Consider the following 20,907-nt stretch of genomic DNA (forward strand, 5'->3'; position numbering starts at 1 on the left):
GGGCCGGGCGGACTGGCGGGCGGGGACACGGCGGAGCGCCCGCCCGAGCGGGGAGGAGCCAGGGCAGAGTCGGGCGACTAAGGCGCCGGAACCCATCCCCGGAAGGGGCTTGACGCCCCGCCCCGAGAGACGGTGAGCACAGCGCCGGCCGGCCTCTCCCCGCTCTAGGCCGCTTTGGCGGCGGAACGCAAAGTTTGCGCCCCGCACTTGTTGCCGGGACCTCCTCAGAGAGAGCGCCGGGGGGAGCACAGCCCCGGTAGCCATCTTAGGAGCAAAAGCTGAGACAGGCGCCCCTACGGCGGCCCACGGTGGGGGTGTCGCGGCGGCCCCCAGGGACCTACGGTGGCCCGCAGGAGTCAGGCGCCCCCCCCCATGGATCTACGGCGGCCCGTGGGGGCCATGGCACGAGCGGGAGTTAGCCTTTGACCGTGGACGTTGGCTCTAGACATTCTCTGTCGCGACTGTCCGTCTTTTCCTGGGACATTTCTCTTGATTATTGTTTGTTAGTCATGCAGCGGGCGCGATCATAATTTGAAGTCCTCAGGAGGATCCCGGGCGGAGGGAAGGGACTCTGGTGCCTTGATGGGAACCAGCCCCACTGCACCCAGCGTGTGAGGGACCGACTCTGGGAGAGCGGACCCACGGGTGCCCAGCGTGTGAAGAGGTGCCACCGGTGATGACTCTCCTCAGACGTTCACCGCAGTTGGTACCGCATATAAAGCCCCCTTAGATGTCCCACACCTGGACGAGATTGTCTTCCCTACCACCTGAATGGTGTCTCCGTGCGGAGCTCTGCGACCGGGATGTCCTGCCCGCCGAGCTGACAGCCCATTTCCCCGGGATCCCGCACTTGCGGGGCCGTGGCCACTGCTGATGACATTGGCAGCCAACCCTGACCCCTCGATTTTGTTTATTTACTGCTACCCTCCTTATTAAACTTTAATGTAGAAAAAGATACTGAATTATCTCCTTTCTGTTCTTTTTCCTCCTCGTATGTAAAGGTGTGAGTGAGCAGCCGCTAAGTGATCAAAAGCCCTAGCAGAGTCGGGGCTTCCATAGGCAACAGACCAAATAATATGCCCATTCATTGCAAAGGACAGACGCATTTCAACGTACCCGAAACTCTTAACAAATTTCTGAAGTTAATGTATTTATGACCTGGAGGAGCCTTTGGTGGAAGGGCAGATGGTGATACTTTTCCGTGAATCTTTTTGTTGAGACTAAATCCTTCTTAGGCTTTGAAGAGAAAACCCTGGCCCATTTCATAAGTAATGTCACAAGGAAGCTCCAGTGTGGCCCTATGAATCAGAGTGACAAGTGTTGCTAAAGGAAATATTAAAAAACTTACAGATTTCAAACGTTGCTTCCCCCCCACCCCCAAAATTATCCTGATTCAGCCCCCTACTGATCATTCCAGTCACCTTGTTTGAGTGATGTGTGATTCCATTTTGCTCTGGAACCACAATTGTGTTTTGACATGTTAAGTCCACTGGGTTATAGGTGTTAAAAATACTGTTATGCAAAAACATAAAAAACTTCTTCATGAATACTTTGTGATTTCTCTATATTAAATAGATGAAACAAAACACAATAAAAAAAAAAAACAGAGAAAGACCAGATTTGTGGTTACCAGGTTGGGGATAGGGTGGGCATGGGATTGGAGAAATGTGGCTGAAAGATACAAACTTTCAGTGTATAATTGGAATAAATAAGTACTTTAATTGGAATAAATAAATATAATTAGAATAAATAAGTACTGGGGATGCAATAAGTACAACATGATGAGTAGGTTACACTGCTGTTTGGGACACATGAAAGTTGATAAGAGTATATCCTAACCATTCTCATTACAAGGCAAAAAATTTTTTTGCTTCTTTTTATTGTATCCATCTGAGATGATGGGTGCAAACTACACCTATTGTGGTCATCATTTCACAGTCTATGTAAGTGAAAAATCATCGTGCTGTACACCTTAAAATTTTGCAGGGATGTATATCAATTGTATCTCAAGAAAACTGGAAAAATTGGTTTTTATCTACACACACTCTTCAGCAATATGTGGGTGTTCTTTAGTTGCCAGTGACTGACTCTGTGATTTAGTTTTCCCCATATAGGTTTCCTTAGAATCTCAAACTATAACACGGGACCACGTGATTGATTGCAAAGCAGGAAAACTCTGACTTCCAGATTTGTTTTTAACATCACCCTAATTTTTATGACAGGTTCAGACACCTAATTGTGTTAGTCTGCTTGGAATGCCATCACGAAAATACCATGGTCTGGGTGGCTTGTACAATGGAAGTTGATTTCTCACAGTTCTGGAGGCTGGAAGTCCAAGGTCAAGGCAGGTTACTGGTGCCAGCTCAGAGGCTTTGTCCTCACATGGCTGATGGGGAGAGAGGAGGGTGCAAGCTCGTGAATGCTGGAGAGTGCTCTGGTGTCTTCTTACAGGGCACGAATCATGTTCGGTTAGGGCCTCCACCTCTATGACCTCATTCAACCTAAAGGCGCTATCTCCGAATATAGTCACACTGCAGTCAGGGCTTCAACACGGGGATTTGGGGAGGACACAACGCTGTCCCTAGTCTTTTGGCCTCTTGTCAGTCCTGACCTCTTTGACTATCCTGTGGGTAGCTGGCTGTCCCTTCTTTTGACTCAATTGTCACTATTTTGTCCTCTTCCTCCTGTTTTTCTGACTCTCTTTCCATCCTTGGTTCTTCTGTCATGGGAGACAGTGGCATTCCCTGGGAACAATTTCCTTTTTCCTGTGTGGAAAAGAGCTAGCATTTCTTGACTGCCTACTAGGTCCTAGGTACTTCATATACTCATTCAATTAGTTACCAAATTTATTAACTAATGCTGAATGCTGGCTTTGTGCTAAAAACTATTCCAGTCACTGAGAAGACAAAATTCCTACTTTCACAGCAATTTCATTGTGGGTAGAAATATATAAAAAATATGCCTGTATCATATATACATACACCCTATACATTAAATAGATATACCATATATATTCATTGGATGATAGAGAACCAATCAGTTACCTTGAAAATTTTCAAGTAAATGGGGAAAATCCATCATTATTCCTGCTGTATGTACATGCGAATTTATCGATCTGTAACCAGGTAGGAGGTGAAAGGAATCATCTCATGTTGTAACTAATGAAAGAAATAATAGGATTCAAGTATTATCATTTTCAGCCTCCTATGAATTAGGAGATCTAGGCCTTGAATATCACCAGCTGCTGACATCACAAGAAGACAGACGAATAGGCGAGTGTGCCCCGCGTTGAAAGAAGCAACATCGCCCAGGTAGCCTCGGCAAATGGTTTGAACCTGAGCGGGAATAAGCCTCTGGATTCCGCTGCCAACTTGGAGAACAGTGCAGCATGTTGGACTGCCCGTGGGTAGCCAGCCAGTAAAATGTAAACTCTGACAAACTCTGCAAGACAAAATGGCCCATGTTCTTCAACAGATTAACTGTAAGGAGGAGAAAGGGTTTGGGGGGTGGGTCATCAGTAAGGGAAAACAAAGAGTGAGATGAAACTATAGTGCTGCAGAGCAGTCAGGTGACAAAACCATGACGAAATGCAAGTGTGGCCATTTAAAAACACATCTGCAAAATCGGTAACACTCCTCCCAGATAGGACCCCTCCCTTAGAATCTGGGCTAGCCTTGGTGACTCATCCGCAGCCAAGCGATGCAATCTAAGTTGACTCTGTGTGATTCCTGAAGCCCGGAAATAAGCAATAGCATTTCCTCCTTGTTCGCTGAGACAGTTTCAGAAGGTTGAACTGCTACGTAAGAGATGTGATTTCTTCTAGACTATCATAGTGTGAGGGAGCCCAGGCCACCTGGACAGGCCATGCTCCTGTGTCTTTGTGGAGGACAGCTCTAGTGGAGAGTCCCATTCCAGCCCACAGCCCACACGGGAGGGACGATGCTTCTGGAGGCTTCCAGCCTCTACCCCCAGACACTCGGTCGCCCCAGTTTAAACACCATGGAGTAGCAGCAGCCAGTTAGTTGCAGCAGCCAGTGAATCCTGGCTTGCAGAAGCCAGCTGTGGGTATCTTTCCCCGGCTCCACATTCAGACGCCACGTGGATAGCTTGGAACTGGCCATCTAGGAGCCTTTACACCATGCAAATCAGCCAAGGCCACAGATCGGGGGCATTCCTGCTGTGCCCTGTCCGAATTCCTGACCTGTGGCATCCACGAGCAAATAAAACTGGTGATTTAAGGCACCCAGCACTGGAGTCATAGTTTTACAGCCAGGAAGTCTTCACTATGAAAGGACAGCAGTTACTTCGTGGGGAGGGGGCTGGGCCTTGGAACTTGCAGACTGAAGCACAACCCCTTCTGTTCTTGGCCATGAACAGCCTTGGCGGTTCTTGACAGTTCCCACCTGGAACATGTGCCCTTTACGTTCTAGCCACGACTTTGCACAAGCCATTGTGTGTGCGGAGGTACAACTAATGTGTGTTTGCTACCAAGGACTACAGGATGATAAGAAAATGCATATTGGCTCCTTTATTTTCACACACTAACAAAGCTCTTGGTCACCCTAAAGTATTAACAGTGCAATCTTTGATATTTCTCTCACTGTGTAATTTTTTTTAAAGATTTTATTTATTTTTAGAGAGGGGAAGGGAGAAAGATAGGGAGAGAAACATCAATGTGTGGTTGCCCCTTGTGTGTCCCCTACTGCGGACCTGGCCCACAACCCAGATATGTGCCCTGCCTGGGAATCAACCCTTCAATTCGCAGGCTGGTGCTCAGTCCACTGAGCCACACCAGCCAGGGCTCACTGTGTAATTTTAAAACAACAGCAGGTAAAACAGAACCCAAGCAAAACATGTGGTGTTCATGGCTCCTTTCTACTTCTCACTTCTTGTAGCTCATAATTTTATTTTTTTCTCCCTCACCCCTCCTTTTTTACACTTTTGCTTTCTCTTTCTTTTCTCCCTCTCACACAATTCCTTACTCTTTAAGTAACCAATTATCGGCAACCAGAGGCATCTCCTAGGCTATTTAATAGCCCTCAGAAATAGAGACTGTAGGTTCTTTGTGGTTTTTTAAAAGATTTTATTAATTTATTTCTAGACAGAGGGGAAGAGAGGGAGAAAGTGAGGGAGAGAAACATCAATGTGTAGTTGCCTCTTACATGCCCTCGACTGGCAACCCAGGCATGTGGACTGACTGGGAATCGAACCAGCGACCCTTTGATTTGCAGACTGGCACTCAATCCACTGAGCCACACCAGCCAGGGCAAGGTTGTAGACTCTTGCATACTGATTAATTAATTAACCTCCATTGGAGTATCATCACTTTCACTTGATCCTATTCCAACTTAAAAAAAAAAACAACAACTAAGTTTACTGACAGATGCTAACAAAATATTCCTTTAAGTTTAGTGCATTCCATTTTAATCGCAAGTCCAAATGGCCAAATGCATTTAGCGAAAATGTTTTCAGAAACCGAGGATCCAAGATGGTACTCATCAGTGGCTTTGATTTAAAAATCAGGCAAACCAAACACATCAGCATTCAGTTTCAGTGGACGTTTTCTCTTGCTTAACCTTCCGTGTCTCTGTTTTAGTCCCAGACACAACTCCCAGGTTACTAACACTGCTGGCATGTCCAGATCTGCCTAACTTGCCCTGAACGGCTTTAGCATTCCTAGGGTGGCCATGTAAACTTTTTGACCTTGAAGACACGAAGCCCAAAGTTTGGTCTGGTTTCACGGCCAGTAAGTTCCCCGTTTCTGTTCTCTCTGTGACGGCGAGTGACAAGCGAGAGACTCGAGGGACTCTTGTGGGAACGCAGCTGTCATCTTCGGGATCTGTGGATGGGTCTGCAAGCTCTGCCTGCATGGCGGCTTCCGACACGGCATAGGGGATATCGGTGCTACGAGACCGTGTGATCTTCTGAACTTGGTATTTCCACTCTGTCGTCCACTGCTGCCCTGTGGAGGGACAGGCTTGATCCATGATCGAGCTGTATTCCGCACACCAGTTGTTAAGCCCACCACTGACCAGGTTCGTCCCATGGGAATATACAAAACTTCTGGACTCCACAGTCTGACAAGTCCCGCACGTTTCATCAGGGTGACAGTGTGTCACGTTCGTGTCTTCCAGGGGACAGGAAACAGTGCCTTCTATCTGTGCGGTTCCCACTGTCAGCTGAGTGTTCGGAACATCGGATTTACTCAGTCCAGGCACCACGTCCATTTGATTTGAACCTGGGGAAATGGTGTCTCCTCTTTCAGAGTCAGCCTGCCTTTGGTCAGCGTCTGAAATCCCGATTTCTGGACCTAACTTTGGCTCTGAAGCGTGCTTTACGTGGTCTAAGGCCAGGCGACTGCCCTCACGTGTGTCCGGGGCGCTCGCGCTGGCTAAGAGGTGAAGGCTGCCCTGGCGCTCTGCAGCGATCAGGTGCATTTTCAGGTCCTTTTCTTCCTTCACGCGGAAGGAGCGGGCTTTCTTCCGGAAGCCTGTCCCCAGCAGCATGGACACAGACGCATCCTCACAGGCCAGCTCCTCTGCGTTGAAGTGGAACCTGCTCCCGCAGCTGTCGGCGCTGCGGACGCTGCTCTGCCGCAGAAGGTGAGTCGCTTCGCACTCGGAAGAAGCGCGGGACCGCGACGGGATCAGCTCCCATTTGTCCGCTCCCGCGAGGTGTTCCAGCGCAGCGACCATCCTACTGGACAGGTCCTCCAGCTGCGTCAGTCGGAGGTCGACCGTCTGCAGGGACGTCTTCATAAACTGCTCCCGCTCATTGATCTCTTCCAGCCTCATCGACATATTTTCAACTCTGGCGAAAGCAAAGGGATCCGTTTATTCCACCGCGACGAAGCAAACACTAAACAACAACAAAATAAACACTATTGTGTTGTTACCTGATTTTACAGTCTTTTGGGAATCGCGGAGCTCCCTGGGGCTCTTTTTGAACTTCATACAAGCCTAGCCAAGCTGCTACAAGTGACCGTTAGGAGCGTCAAGTAATTTTAAAATACAACTAACACACACGGTGCTGTTTACCATTGGCTGCTCCGAGTGCCTTATGGATTCATTGATAAGGTCTTGCTGAGGGACTCGATGAAACCACCCTGTGGCCTGAACTGCAAGCTTCTGACGTAGGCTACATTTTATATCTCGAGAATACTTACACTATGAATTCTTTCAATGCATTCATGAAATTGAACTCTTAACAGGCAGCAAGTTATGCTCAGGGCCCAGGATTGCCTCTAAAAGTTGAATTTGTCTCCAGGGTGGTGGGGCAGAGGAGACCCTGGGGCCTCTGAACTGGGCAGGGTGGCAATCTGTTCCAGCAGGTTCATCCCTGCATGAAGGCAAACACCTGGTCTGATTGTGTCATGTATCGGTTTCTTATGTCCTCTCCTACAGGGAATCTCGAGGGTCACCCGGTAGGTCTTTGCTACCCTCCTTACACAGCCTTATAAATTCCCTCCCCTGTTCTCACTTTACCTCTTTTAGTCACTTCCTGTTACCTGCTGCTTTCTAAAAAAATTCACTTTATTGATTTGAGAGAGAGATAGAAACATCGCTTTGTTGTTCCTCTTATGGTTGCTTCCTGTATGTGTTGTGACTGGGGATCGAACCTGCAACCTTGGCATATGGAGACAACTGATCTAACCAACTGAGCCACCGGTCAAGCAGGGCCTGCTGCTCACCTTTGCATTAAGTTCCTGCTCCCTGCCTGACCACGGTCTCCTGAGGGCTCCTCACTCTTGCTGCTTCTACAGCCACCTGCCCCACATTCTCCCAGAACTAACTGCCTTTGCTGATGTGCTGCTTCCGTGGTCACGCTGACAGCTGCCCTCTGACACGTGGGAGGGTCTTGGGCTTCTCTTCTTAACTCTTTTCACGGGGAGAGAACTGTTTATGCCCCAGATGAAACCACATTATCTGAGCAGGAAGGAAGTTTGCAACCAGGAGGGTCAAATTCACCAAATTCACCTTTTAAGGGTTTCCGGCCAGAGACACGACAGATTCTAAAGGGTCTCTCTCTCCCCTGGCATTGTGGGGACCAACAGAAGTGCCTGTCACTTCTCATTGTCCATGACTTTGAGGAAGACTTGGCTTTCTCTGTTAATATCATGCCTCCTTGCTCACTTCATATCTATCACCCTCAATGATTCCTTCTGTGTTATAATCCACATGGCCTCTGTAACGATCAAACTTGAGATTTTTTTTGAACCAACACTACCTTTAGAGATAAGGCAGTCATACAAACTTTCATAAATAGCTGGGAAAATAGAGATGCGTATCTTCCCTCTCACGTGTTCTGTAATTCCCCGCCGGTTTTTTCCCTGTATTAACTGATTCAGACGCTGGCTTTGGCAGCCACTCACACTCCAAGAAACCTCCAAGTCACGTGATTCCTTCGTCTCCCTTACACTGTCTAAACTCCCCTCCCACCGCAGGGAATAAGATGTCAGGCCCTCAGGTAGGGCCACTCTTTTGGTGCCTTTAAATTTTTCTTTTCTGTCTTACTGATTCTAGAGAGAGGAGAGGGAGGGAGAAAGAGAGGGAGAGAATCACGGCTGTGTGAGAGAAACATCAGTACGTTGCCTCTCGCACGTGCCCTGACCGTGGACTGAACCTGCAACCCAGGCATATGCCCTGACCAGGAATGGAACCCGTGACCCTTCTGTTTGCCGGACATTGCCCAACCAACCGCGCCACACCGGCCAGGGCATTTTAGGCGTGTTAAATCTTTCATTCCTACTGCCCCTCCCTTAGTTGAAGCTGAGGAAGAAACAAGGTTCCATGGTGCAGCTCAGATTAAGAAAAATGATAAAGATGCTTCTGCCGAGCCCATTTTAGACGTCTGTGCCAAATGGAGGCCCGTTGTTCTGACTTTTTACAGCATGTGTGAAAGGAGAAAGAAAAATGAGTTTACGTTCACGTGCTTCTGAAACGATGAACAGAAAGGACGCGTTTCCTGCACTAGCCACGTTTTGTGACGTCCCACAATTACTTAAAACAAGCTTCCCGAACCGCGACATCCAAACAAGAAGTGATTTCCATTGCAGATGGGGAGAGACGGACTATCTGGGTGACAACTGCACAAGTGTCCCTGATCTGTTTGCACCGAGAGTGGCAGGAAAACAAGCCAGGACAAAGCGGCTTTCTGAGCTTTCAGCGCCCTAATTCCCTTCTCCTTTCAACAGGGCAAATTATTTTTCAGCACAGCACCAGCTGAAGTATCCTAGGTCCAAAGTGATTTGCCATGACATAAAGTGAATTCCCTCTTCAAGACCTCTTTCTGATACATCGTATTTCTAGTTCAAGTTATCATACAGTCCGTGGACTGTTTTTTCTTTTGGTGTCCAGTTCCAGGACTTTTAGCCCTTGCACAGGTTTCTATAACCAACATCACAACCAGGATCCAGGGTCATTCGTCAGCCCCCAAACTTCTCCCTGCTGTACGTCTGTAGCCACACCCCTTCCACCCCAGTCCTAGCAACCACGGACCAGTTCTCCAACCACCCCCTCTTATCTTGAGAACATGAACTAAATGAAATCATACAGTAGTTAGCCTTTGGAGACTGGCTGCTTTCCACAGAATGTCTTTGACATTCACACAAGTTGTTGCACAGACCTGTCGTTCAAGCCTTTCTATTGCTGAGGAGTTACTGGGCACACGAGCACCACAGCATCTGTTGAAGGACATTTCGGTTATTTCCAGAATTTTTGGCAAGTCTGAAAGGTGTGGCTATGAACACATACAAGTTTTTTCTGTGAACATAGGCTTTTTAAAAAAAACCAAACATCTTTCTTTTTAAAAAAATTTATTTATTTTTAGAGAGAGGGGAAGAGAGGGAGAAAGAGAGGGAGAGAAACATCAATGTGTGGTTGCGTCTTGTGCGCCCCCTACTGGGGACCTGGCCTACAACCCAGGCATGTGCCCTGACTGGGAATCGAACTGGCGACCCTTTGGTTCGCAGGCCAGCATTCAATCCACTGAGCCACGTCAGCCAGGGCGCCATGGCTTTTTCAAAGCCCTTTATACATCTTTACATTTCTTAGCCTTTCCACCCAAACTTTTTGGTTAGTCTGTTGTGTGCCCCAGTGCTGGAATCTATCATGGAAGGGGGCAGTAACCGAAACACTTGGCACCGGCACCTTCATGCCCCCCAGCTAGCAGCTTTGACCCTGGACCAGTTCCCAGTTAAAGGAAATTAAGACTAGTCTTTTGAGCCAGTCTTTCAGGGAGCTGCCAGGCGGGATAGGACAAAGAATTACAATTCTTAATTCTTTGGGAATGAGGTCCTTTCTGCTTCCACTGGTACTGGGAATTCCAGCTGTTCTGTTCGGGGCTACCAGTGAGCTGAGCAGTGCGGGGCGGGGGTGGGGGTGAGACTGGGTTAGTTAGAATGCCTTAAAGCTCGCTTTCCAAAAAACAAAAAGCAACAGCAACACAACAAGCTCCAACCATGTCTCTTGAATGAGCACTGCACAGACTGCTACAAGTCACGGGCTGGTTTCCAGATTTCCAAAAAAGTTGGTCTTGAAAGGTTTTTTTTTTTTTTTTTTTTTTTGGCCAGTTTCGCTATTCTACTATGAAGGGGTGAAACTGCAGAGTTTCTTTTTTTTTAATTTTTTAAAAATATTTTATTTATTTATTTTTAGAGGGGAAGGGAAAGAGAGAGGGAGAGAGAAATGTCAATGTATGGCTGCTTCTCTGGGTCCCCTTCTGGGAACTGGACTGCAACCTAGGCATGTGCCCTGACTGGGAATCAAACTGCGATCGTGTGGTTTGCAGGCACGCGCTCAATCCACTGAGCTACACCAGCCAGGGCTGCAGAGTTTCTTACTTGACCATTTTTTGTTCGCTTCATCTCCCTCGAGGAGTTTGGTATGTTACTAAGGAGGAGATGCCCTCGCATGCACTCGTGTTGGGGGTGAGCTCTGTAGTTTCTAAATGACTTTATTTGGGGGTTCCTTTTATTTTTTCTTTTTAAAAATATTTTATTTATTTACTTTTAGAGAGAGGAAGGGAACGAGAAAGTGAGGGAGAGAAACATCAATGTGTGATTGCCTCTTGTGTGCCCCCTACTGGGGATCTGGCCCGTGACTCAGGCATGTGCCCTGACTGGGAATTGAACTGGCAACTCTTTGGTTCACAGGCTTGCATTCAACCCACTGAGCCACTCCAGCCAGAACTGAGATTCTTTTTCTAAATGTCTCCCTCTCTAGAGTCTCCCTGGTGTGTCTAGTTCCCTGCAGCTCCCCCTTTTCAATCAGAAATCTAGGACTTGAATTAATCTGCTCAGACCTATGCTTCCACAGCAATGGTAGCATGATAACGTGGTGAGAATTAAAGGAAACTGTGTATACAAAAGCACTTCGTGAACTGTAAAAGCTCTGCAGGTGCAAAATGGCATAACCATACGAACTCAGTATAATTGCAAATCCACATATGCTTTTATCTGGGTCTTAGTATGCCTATTAGTTAAACCTTAGAGTAGTTTAACTAAAATGCAGTTTCATTACAGCATTGTGAATAACAGTTCCCATTTTATTCCAATAATAGGTACAACAATATATCAATTTGGGGAGCCTTTGTAATAATCTGCAAAAGAATGGCCTAACTTCACTGGACTCTCATGGACTCTTATCTATTAAACATAAGGCCCAAGTTCACATTCTTGTGGTAAGTGTCCCCATGTGTCTTTCCTAAGGGCAGAGCTTAGTACTGGGAGTTCTGTAGTAAACCAGTTATTAAAGCCTGTTTCATATGGAGTCAGCTTTTCATGTGCAACCAGCACCCTTCACCTGTGAGGCATCTCGTAAATTACATGGGAACATTGCCTTAATGACAGAGCTACAGGTTCACGTAAAAACATAATGTTAGTGGAGCGACTGGGTCCAGTCCCTACTTGAAGAAACGCAGGTCTCAAGACCTCATGGCATTCCTGAGTTCTAAGGCCATTCCTGCCTTGTAATTTTATTCCGGGTCTAGAGATCATGCAGTTGTCTAATCCAGTCCAAATTTTACATCCAGCTATTTTACTCTCCATGCATGTCTTCCTACGGGGTTGCCTTTTAAGTTTCGTAATTGTAGGGAGAACACCCAAGGTAGAGCCTGCCTGCGCTTACCTACCGAGTTTTCACAGGAGAAAGGTTGTAGCCGAAGAACACGTGTTCCAGGCTTATGTCTTCCATCTCCTGCCTTTCTTGTTCTCTTGAATAAGCAAAATACTGGATAGTTACTAAAAGAATACAAAGCCCTCTAGCTCTCTATAATGGATCATTTCTATACAGGGATGTGGCCACATTTCAGGCCTCCTTGGCTTCTGGAACTCGAGTGGTTGTCTCAATCATTCCTCCCTTTCTGGCCCAGTTCCACCTTCTGTTCAGGCGAGGCTCTGTGGTCGGTCACTCAGCGAAGCTCTTATTAATAGCCTAGGTTCCCTCTCCCTTCCTTCCGACATGACGGTGGTGATCCCTAACCCTTTGTTTAGCACCACCAGGACTCCGGGGCTGGGCAGGGGCAGATGGTCCCTGCAGGCAATGTGCTGGGTTCATTCATGCCACCACTTTCAGACACTCACGTGTCTGTGGTATCCCCACTGCTTGGTGCCTCCGATGCTGTGCCTCACGCACCCTTTGCTTTCTGCATCCTTGCCCTTGGGATGAAAGTCACGGAAGCCACACTGACTTGGCCTGACACGAAGTCATGTTATCTCATTTCAGTTAGCTCCCTTCCTACCACATTCCCCCTAAAGGTAAGTTCACTGCCTACTGCTTTCAAGTCCGTAAGGTTGCTGGCCGGTACTCTTTCCCCGATCCTAGTCTTTCTTCCTATGTTTCTGGACTTCCAGTTCCTGTAAAATTCCCACCCTCACTTCAGTCTTTTCTTTATTTCTTTATTTATTCTTGAGAAGACTTGGTATTCTGGCTGGGGCGTAGGGACCAGGACACCAATACGCTTTTGTCACTCTCTTTGGGAGCCAGTTGCCTGAATGCTGAGAGGGCTCTCACTCTGTCCTGTGCACGTGATGAGCTCTGGGGGGGCGGGGGGAGCTGATCCTGCCAGGAGAAGGGAGGCCTGTGGCGGTCCCCACTACTGGTCACTGAGTGGGTATGTCTAATTCTAGGGTGTGTATTTGGGAAGAATGGCACCACTTCCTATAGCACAATAGTTATTACTAATGAAGCTGGTATTAAAAAAATGTATATGTGCTTGGCCCTCGCTGGTGTAGCTCAGTGGATTGAGCAGGGGCCTGTGGACCTGCGAATCAAGGGATCGCGGTTCAATTCCCAGTCAGGGCACATGCCTAGGGTGCCAGCCAGTTCCCAGCAGGGGACACATGAGAGGCAACCATACATTGATATTTCTCTCCCTCTCTCCTTCCCTTCCCCTCTAAAGATAAATGAATAAAATTAATTTTTAAAAAACTCTTAAAAATCTGTGTCTGGTATCTTTTTTTAAATTTTTTTATTTTTAAAAGATTTTATTTATTTATTTATCTTTAGAGGGGAAGGAGAGAGGGAGAGAAACATCAATGTATGGTTGCCTTTCGTGCGTTCCCTGCTGGGAGTTGGCCTGCAGGGAACTGGCCTGCAACCCAGGCATGTGCCCTGACTGGGAATCGAACCGCCATCCTCTGGTTCACAGGCCTGTGCTCAATCCACTGAGCTACGCCAGCCAGGGCCAGTGTTTGGTATCTTTATGTATCCCTAAATTGCCTCTCCAAGTCAGGTAAAAAACAATAGTGTCATTTACGGAGCACATGAAAACTTCTACATTTAATCCCACCTACCCTCCATCCTCCAAGCAACCCTGACCCCTATTAATTTACAGGATTAAAACATCTGCTCTTGCTGGTGTGTCTCAGTGCCCTTGCTAGTGTGAGCACCGGCCTATGAACTGAAAGGTCGCCAGTTCAATTCCCAATCCAGGCACATGCCTGGGTTTCAGGCCAGGTCCCCAGTTAAGGGCTGGCAAGAAGCAGCCGATCAATGTTTCTTTCCCTCTTTTTTCTGCTCCCTTCCCCCTCTCTCTAAAAAATAAAATCCAATCAAGACATTCGGATGGGATCTTCCCAAATTTCTTCCCCATCCCGGCATATTTGTCTACCACCTCTGCGTCCAAGAAATCACCCATCTCCTTTCTGAGACTGATCACTCTTTCAGGCCTTCTCCTGGTTATTACCTCAATTTCTTTCCTTATCCTCTTTCTCGTAAGGGTCTCTATTACCAGCATCTTCTCTTCCTGGTCACTTGGGACGGAAGGTGTTTCAAGTGAGACCTTGAAACAAGGTCTCAAGGCCACAGAGGGCTGATTACCTTTCAAGCTGAGAGCGGACTTCCCAAGACCCTAACCCAGAACCACAAATCTGACAAGAAACCATTGAACCCAGAAGGCTTGCAGGGAACCAGAACCCGCCAGTATACGGTTGGCTCCTCTAAGATCCAAAGGTCTTGCCTTCAGTCAGGATCACCCACATTTCGAATGTAGCCTGCATACTTTGTGAAATACCACACACACAAAGCCATGTTTTTGTCTGTGGAATAGAAGATATGAAAGAATAAAAGGAGGAGGGCAGCGGGCCTGCGACCCAGAGGATCGAGGTTCGATTCCCAGTCAGGGCACATGCCTGGGTTGCAAGCCGGTTCCCTGCAGGCCAACTCCCAGCAGGGGACGCGCTAAAGGCAACCATACATTGATGTTTCTCTCCCTCTGTCCTTCCCCTCTAAAGATAAATAAATAAATTTTTAAAAATGAGAGTGTTAATTTCTTTAAAAAAAAAAAGGAGGAGGGCATAAGGAGGCACTGCACTTCACATACTGCCCAGACCTACAATAGTAAACCGGTTATCATTAAATTTTGAGCTTGGTGCTAAGCTTCTTTGAAGCCAAGAAAAAAAGGAAAACTCCGTGGATTTCATTGTCTGAGGAAAGGAAGTTGAATCGCTGACAAAGTTGTGTCGGAAGAGATTCTTTCCAACTCAACTGCTCTTGAACCTGAGAACCTCTCCCAGGGGGTGTCCGACCTCACAGAACAAAGCGGAGACACGATGGTGTGCTTAACAGTGGATTTGAAAGAGTCACAGAAATGGCCTTTAAGCGCTAATTGATAAGGATCCACATTCCTGATTATTAGCCAGTCGGATGAGGCCAGGACGTGACCTTCCTTGTACGGGCAGAAGGAATTTATAAAATGTTCTCCTCTGACCAGCCCTCTTGGTTATCTGATGTTATCTCTTCCACACAGACAACACCTGACAACAAGAGCGCCTGTTTTGGTGTTGCTGATAGTAAGGGTTCTTCCCAAGAATTATGGGAAGCAGACTCATTTGCATATTGAAACTGTTCCTAGTTCCCAAGGGCAAAACCAAAGCTTCAAACCCAGAGGGATACCTTGTTTGGTACTCCAGGAGGTAACCAATTAGATTTTCCTATTCAAATCAAGGGACAAACTTTTGAGCCATCAATTGTTGAAAAAAAAACAGCCTCCTGCTATGTGGAGGTGTGTGAGACTCCCTGGCCTGGTTTCAGGTGTGAGGTGGTCAGGGAAGTCTTCCAGAAGGAATTGGCATTTGAATAGAAATCAGAAGGATGAGGAGGCAGAGGGAGCAGCATGTGCAAAGTCCCTGCGGCAGGGAGGGAGCTGTGCCCTTGAGGCAACAAAGGCACGCCAGCAAGACAGGAGTTCTAAGTGGAGTCCTCTGTGTGGTGGCTTGTACCACTGTCGGGGGTGGGGAAGTAAATCCAGACCTTGATCGTCAGTGAAGAAGAGGGAGGTGTCGCAATGATTTGCTGACCTCGATGGCTGGCAGTACTGCTGGCAGAGCTGAGAGCACAGAGCAAGTCCAAGTCTGGCAGGGAGGGACGAGTGCAGTGCCCGAGGGCACTAAGTGGCACGCTGGGTGGGGCTTTGGGTTGAGCGTAGGGCTGCAACCCAGCGTGGGGTTAACGAAAACCTGAGTCATGGTGGAAATTTCCTGCTGAAGGGCTACCTGTTGGATCTGACAAAGTGCTGACATCATATGATGAAAAGAAACGGTTAATGGTTAGAATTTTATATATGACTTTGCAAGCATTAGGCGAAAGCTGTGAATTTGGTTCCTGCACAGTCATGGAGTACCCTACATGGAGACCACCACGCACTGGGGAGCAGCTTGCCCTCAGGAGCATCTTGCAGAGAGGAGTAGCCTGCGCAGAGGAGCACCCTGCACGGAGAAGTACTGACAAGTGTGTAATTTCTTGTGGGAACACATTTGCAAGGTGGAGTCATGCAAATCGCTGGTCCTGCTTTGGAAAGGAGCCCAGACAACAGCGAGGCCAGGACAGGCCTGACGCCAGCAGCGCCCTTCGCAGAGGCTCACCCTAACGAGACCCTGTGGTCCCCATGGTGCTGGACGTGACACAGCTAAGAAGAACAGGAAAATCAGCAAATAGTGGCTCAGAAAAGAAAACCATCAAATATACAGAGTGAGAGAAAGGGCAGAAACCTCTGAGTACTTAAAAAAGTTCGATTTTAAAAGTCATCCCTGGTGCCAAAAGTTAGGGAAAAGTCGTTAATTTTGTTTCCTTGGCTCCTCTGCCGGTTTAGCTTTTCCCAGGCCCCACCTTCTCTGGTCACTGGTATTCACCTGTGACTCAGCCGAGAAAGGGAACAGGATGGGCAGGAAGGCGTTCCCATCCCTGGTGGCAGGGGCGGCCAAAGGAAGCGGGAAGGAGCCTGTTTTTACTGCCGGGCACATTCATTCCTATGACGAGTGCACAGAGCCCCTGGAGGGAAAGGCAATGTGGTAGCCGGCCTGATAACCACATTCCAGGAGCCCCGGTCCAAGAATGGCAAGAATTCAAACAATGCTTGGGGGAGGGAGAAGGGGAAGTGGCAGAGTGAAACAAAACACAATTTCCATGGTAAACGACTGGCTGTGATTAAGTCCAAGTTAATGTCTAATTGCAAACTGGAAATTTCCGATCATCAAGATGGGCATATGTCATCTTCCTATGGAGGAACAGTTGGTATATATTTTTTAAATATAAAATTTATTTATTTATTTTTAGAGAGGGGGGAGGGAAGGAGAAAGTATGGGAGAGAAGCATCAATGTGCTGTTACTTCTCACACGCCCCCTACTGGGGACCCAGCCCGCAATCCAGGCATGTGCCCTGACTGGGAATTGAACCAGCCACCCTCTGGTTCACAGGCTGGTGCTTAATTCACTGAGCCACACCAGCCCAGGCATAGCAGGTACATTTTGAAAGCTCAGGCATCACTGTGAACATAGCAAGGACATGTTCCAAAGTTTTAAGGAACATATATCTTATTAAGGCCAAAAGTGGGGGCGGGTAACTCTGGAGTGTGGTGGGTTGTATTACAAGGTGACTGGTTCCAGGAGGTGAGAGAGGCCAGAGACCTGCAGCTTCCAGGGCTGAGGAAGAGTCACTGTCCTGAACACGCACCAGGGAGACCTCAAGGTGTGTCAGGAACTCTGTTGTTACTTGGTGGCCCTTGACTGGGAACTGCGCTGAAATATTCTTTTGGAAGTCCTACCAGGTTTTCCTGCTTACCAGTAAACATGTGTATCTGTAATGGAAACTTGAACTCTGAGTGCCCAAGGACATAAAGATGACTACAGAGTTTCCTTAGACATATCTCCTCTATGCTCCTTGCACACACATTGTTGGTTAAACTCTCAGGAACAATATATTTTTTAATCAATTATCATGATCTTTACCAAGCTTAAATTGCTTTAAGTGATAAAGAGTCTTGAGAATTAGGTGATTAAAAAATGTATGTCATGCAGGTTTCTTGTTACTGTGTACTCTTTGCTGGTTGCACTATGCCAGTTGCCACAAGAGCTACACAATAAAGTTGTGGGAAATGCCCCACCTCCAGTCCCTCCTGACCTGCCTTTATTTGCTCATTCATTGATTCATGCACGCATTCATTCATTCATTCATTTTGCATTTATTAAGCACCCCGATCCTGATGATGGTGATTCTGCTGGGATTCCAGATGTAAAAGGGTCTGAAACACAGACTTGACCCTTGTTTAGAGGTTTCCACCCTCTTTGGGGCACAGACACCTGTGGGGGAGCATGGGGGAAGTGTTGCCGGGAGCAGGAAGACCACAAGGCCAGGGAGGTCGGCTCCTAAGGGAAGACTACCCTTGGTCAAGAAAACCAAATGGCTGGAGCGAGGAGAAAGGTGCCTTCCAGACAAGCCACCCAGCCCTGCGGCTGACTGTTCTGGCCGTAGATCCTGGGTCTTATAGCAAATGGCCCTCGTGCAGGGGTGGCCAAGAAAGTCAGGGCTTTAATGGTTCGGTGTGGGCCTGGACTATTGGTCATAAATTCATCCTTCACTTCTATATACGACACACAACCAACCCCTAGGAAACACGTAAAAACCAGAACGTTTGAATAAACCAGACAACTGGGAATGCATGTTCAAATGCACTTTGGCACCCCACCCCTCTCAGACTGGGGCGGAGGAGCCCGCCAACCTGAGGCCCCGAGTGGGTGACGCGCGGGGCGTACCTCTCGCAGGTGACACGGATGCGCTCGTCGCTGGACGACTGCTGCTCGTCCTCCTTCTCCTGGAAGTGCTCCTGCACGCACTGCTCCTCGAACTCGTGCAACCTCTTCAGCTCCTCCTCGCTGAGAAACAGCTCTGCAAGGACAGGGTTTGCCGAGGGAGATCTCGCGATAGCCGTGAGGACTCAAGCTCCGGGCGTCTCTGTGAATTTCACAGCCCAGCCTCACTGCGAGCAGTTTACCGGACTCTCCCCATTGCCCGTATGCACGAAGAGCTGGCAATCAGCAACGATCATCTTCCTGATGGAGCAAAATGGCTCACTTTCACACACACGCACGCACGCACGCACCTTGTTCAGAAAGTGAAGCCAAACATGATTTTCAGGGAAACCTTTTGCACAGGGATAGAGTCGAGGGTGCTGCATGTTTTTCCCATGACCTTTAAGTGAAGCACATTGAAACACTTTGAAAGGAACCCTGATTCGACAACAGAGGAGTTTACTTTCAAGAACTCAATTTCTCACCTCGTTTTGAGTGGGCTTTCAGTAATTAACTGATAAATCAATGAAACTAGAATCAAAATCATCACAAAATAACAAGTGTTGTATGAGGAATAGCAGTACGAGTGTTGCATTCTCACACATTTAAGGGGGTTAATGAGTTTTCTGTGAGGGTGTCCCATTGGAAAGCCCTTGTGAAATTAGCCCCGGACAGAAACGACAGTGGTGCACGTACTCAGTCCGCGGTCCTGCTCATCTTGGTCCCCTTCTCTTTTCTTCCTACAGCGACCACTCAGACGCATGACGATTATGTAGATGTGACTTAAAATGATCATTGGTGGGGGTAGGACTGGCCGGTCATGAAATGTCATAATCAGCTGATACCGCTGGAATTTCCACACTTGATTGGATATGGACTTCACTTCAAAGAAGGTGTTGCTTTAAAAAGAACACGTTTTTAGTTAGTCACGTTACTGTTTATGTGCTTTTCCACAGCAATCGGAGTCCCATTGAAATGACAAGACACAGTGAAATGGCCTTGTAGTGCAAGCCCCTGGTTCTGATTCCTAGATAACCCTGTCTTCCGGTCTATCCATCAATGTGAAGATCATCTACACTCAAAGGCATTTTATTCATATAAATACTAATTGAGGATATTGAAACCCTGGCTGGTGTGGCTCAGTGGATTGAGTGCTGGCCTGCGAACCAAAGGGTCACCAGTTCAATTCCCAGTCAGGGCACATGCCTGGGTTGTAGGCCAGGTCCTCAGTTGCTGGTGTGTGAGAGGCAACCACATACTGATATTTCTCTACCTCTCTTTCTCCCTCCATGGGAGAAACACACTGATGTTTCTTCTCCTCTATCTAAAAATAAATAAATAAAATCTTCTAAAAAAGAAAACTACAACAACAACCAAATAAGGGTATTGAAATCACTACCTACTGCTTTCTTGAAAAATCACACTGCAATCTACAAACTCACATGCTCAAGAAATTTAATTCCATATATTTAAAGGAAGGCATGAGCCATTCAACTTGGCATTTTTGTTTTGTTTTGTTTTGTTTTGTTTTTCAACTCAGCATTTTGAAGTAATTAAATTTCCATCTCAAACTACTTTCTTTTCGGTAACTGAATGGGTTACTTACTAAACTTATTTGATCAAAGATGCGTTATTTTGGATGTTGGGTAGGTACCATCTTTGTCCTCTCATTTCCAGTGGGAGGAAGTAAGGGCACAATTGTTAGAAGTTGGAATCATGTTCTAGTGTGTTTTCTACCAACACAGGGACCTCAGAGAAGCCAGTTAATCTCTCATGACCTGTACTTTTTCACTACTCAAACCTGGTGCTTGAATCGCATTCTCTCCAATGTCCTGGTTGGTGCTAAGATTCTATATTTCTGTCATGGATTTTCCCCCCATATTTTTCATATTAGAAGCTACAATAGCATTTTTCAACATTTATTAAGCATGATCACATACTCAGTACATCACGCCAAAATGGTCAAGTTCTATAAGAAACTTGACTTTCGATTCGAATCATTTTTTTTCCTAGATCATTTTATTTACTATTCTATCAATGATAAAGGAAACATTTTATGTAATGTTACAGCAATTGTCATGGCTTATGAAGTTAACCTTGTTTTCTGTGCCTCTGATAATGAATGAAAGGCACAGCTGAATCAAATCTCCTCTACCTCAGGGGACTTTCATCCAAGAAACTATTTGCTTGAGATGGAAATATCTCCTCAAGTGTTCCAATACTAACCGAGATGACATTTCAGTGCATCTCAAATCAACTCTTGATTTATCAATGCATTAAGACTGATTAAGGTGGAACCAAAAAACACTGCAGAAATTTGACCCTCTTCCAAGCCCTGGTGAAA

General features: G+C 47.0%; 1 protein-coding gene and 1 long non-coding RNA gene across 6 annotated transcripts in view; one reads left to right on the forward strand and one right to left on the reverse strand.

Moving 5' to 3' along the window:
• Positions 1-221: 221 nt before the first annotated feature.
• LOC118992048 (uncharacterized) lies at positions 222-20,320 on the forward strand. Its single transcript, XR_005067531.1, has 3 exons — positions 222-314; positions 16,109-16,115; positions 20,309-20,320. It is a non-coding gene; the product is annotated as an uncharacterized LOC118992048 (long non-coding RNA).
• TRPM1 (transient receptor potential cation channel subfamily M member 1) overlaps positions 5,223-20,907 on the reverse strand; it is a 69,395-nt gene continuing 53,710 nt past the window's right edge. For all 5 annotated transcript variants that reach the window (XM_037053788.1, XM_037053790.1, XM_037053789.1 and 2 more), the window contains 3 exons: positions 19,260-19,462; positions 18,528-18,660; positions 5,223-6,810 (listed from right to left, as the gene is read on the reverse strand). In XM_037053788.1, coding sequence (XP_036909683.1) covers positions 5,538-6,810; positions 18,528-18,660; positions 19,260-19,462 — 1,609 coding nt within the window. In that variant the 3' untranslated portion in view covers positions 5,223-5,537. The remainder of the gene's footprint in view (positions 6,811-18,527; positions 18,661-19,259; positions 19,463-20,907) is intronic.

This window comes from Sturnira hondurensis, unplaced genomic scaffold, assembly GCF_014824575.4.
Source record: "Sturnira hondurensis isolate 20B ecotype Veracruz unplaced genomic scaffold, ASM1482457v3 Scaffold0007865, whole genome shotgun sequence".
In the NCBI taxonomy this organism is placed as follows: domain Eukaryota; kingdom Metazoa; phylum Chordata; class Mammalia; order Chiroptera; family Phyllostomidae; genus Sturnira; species Sturnira hondurensis.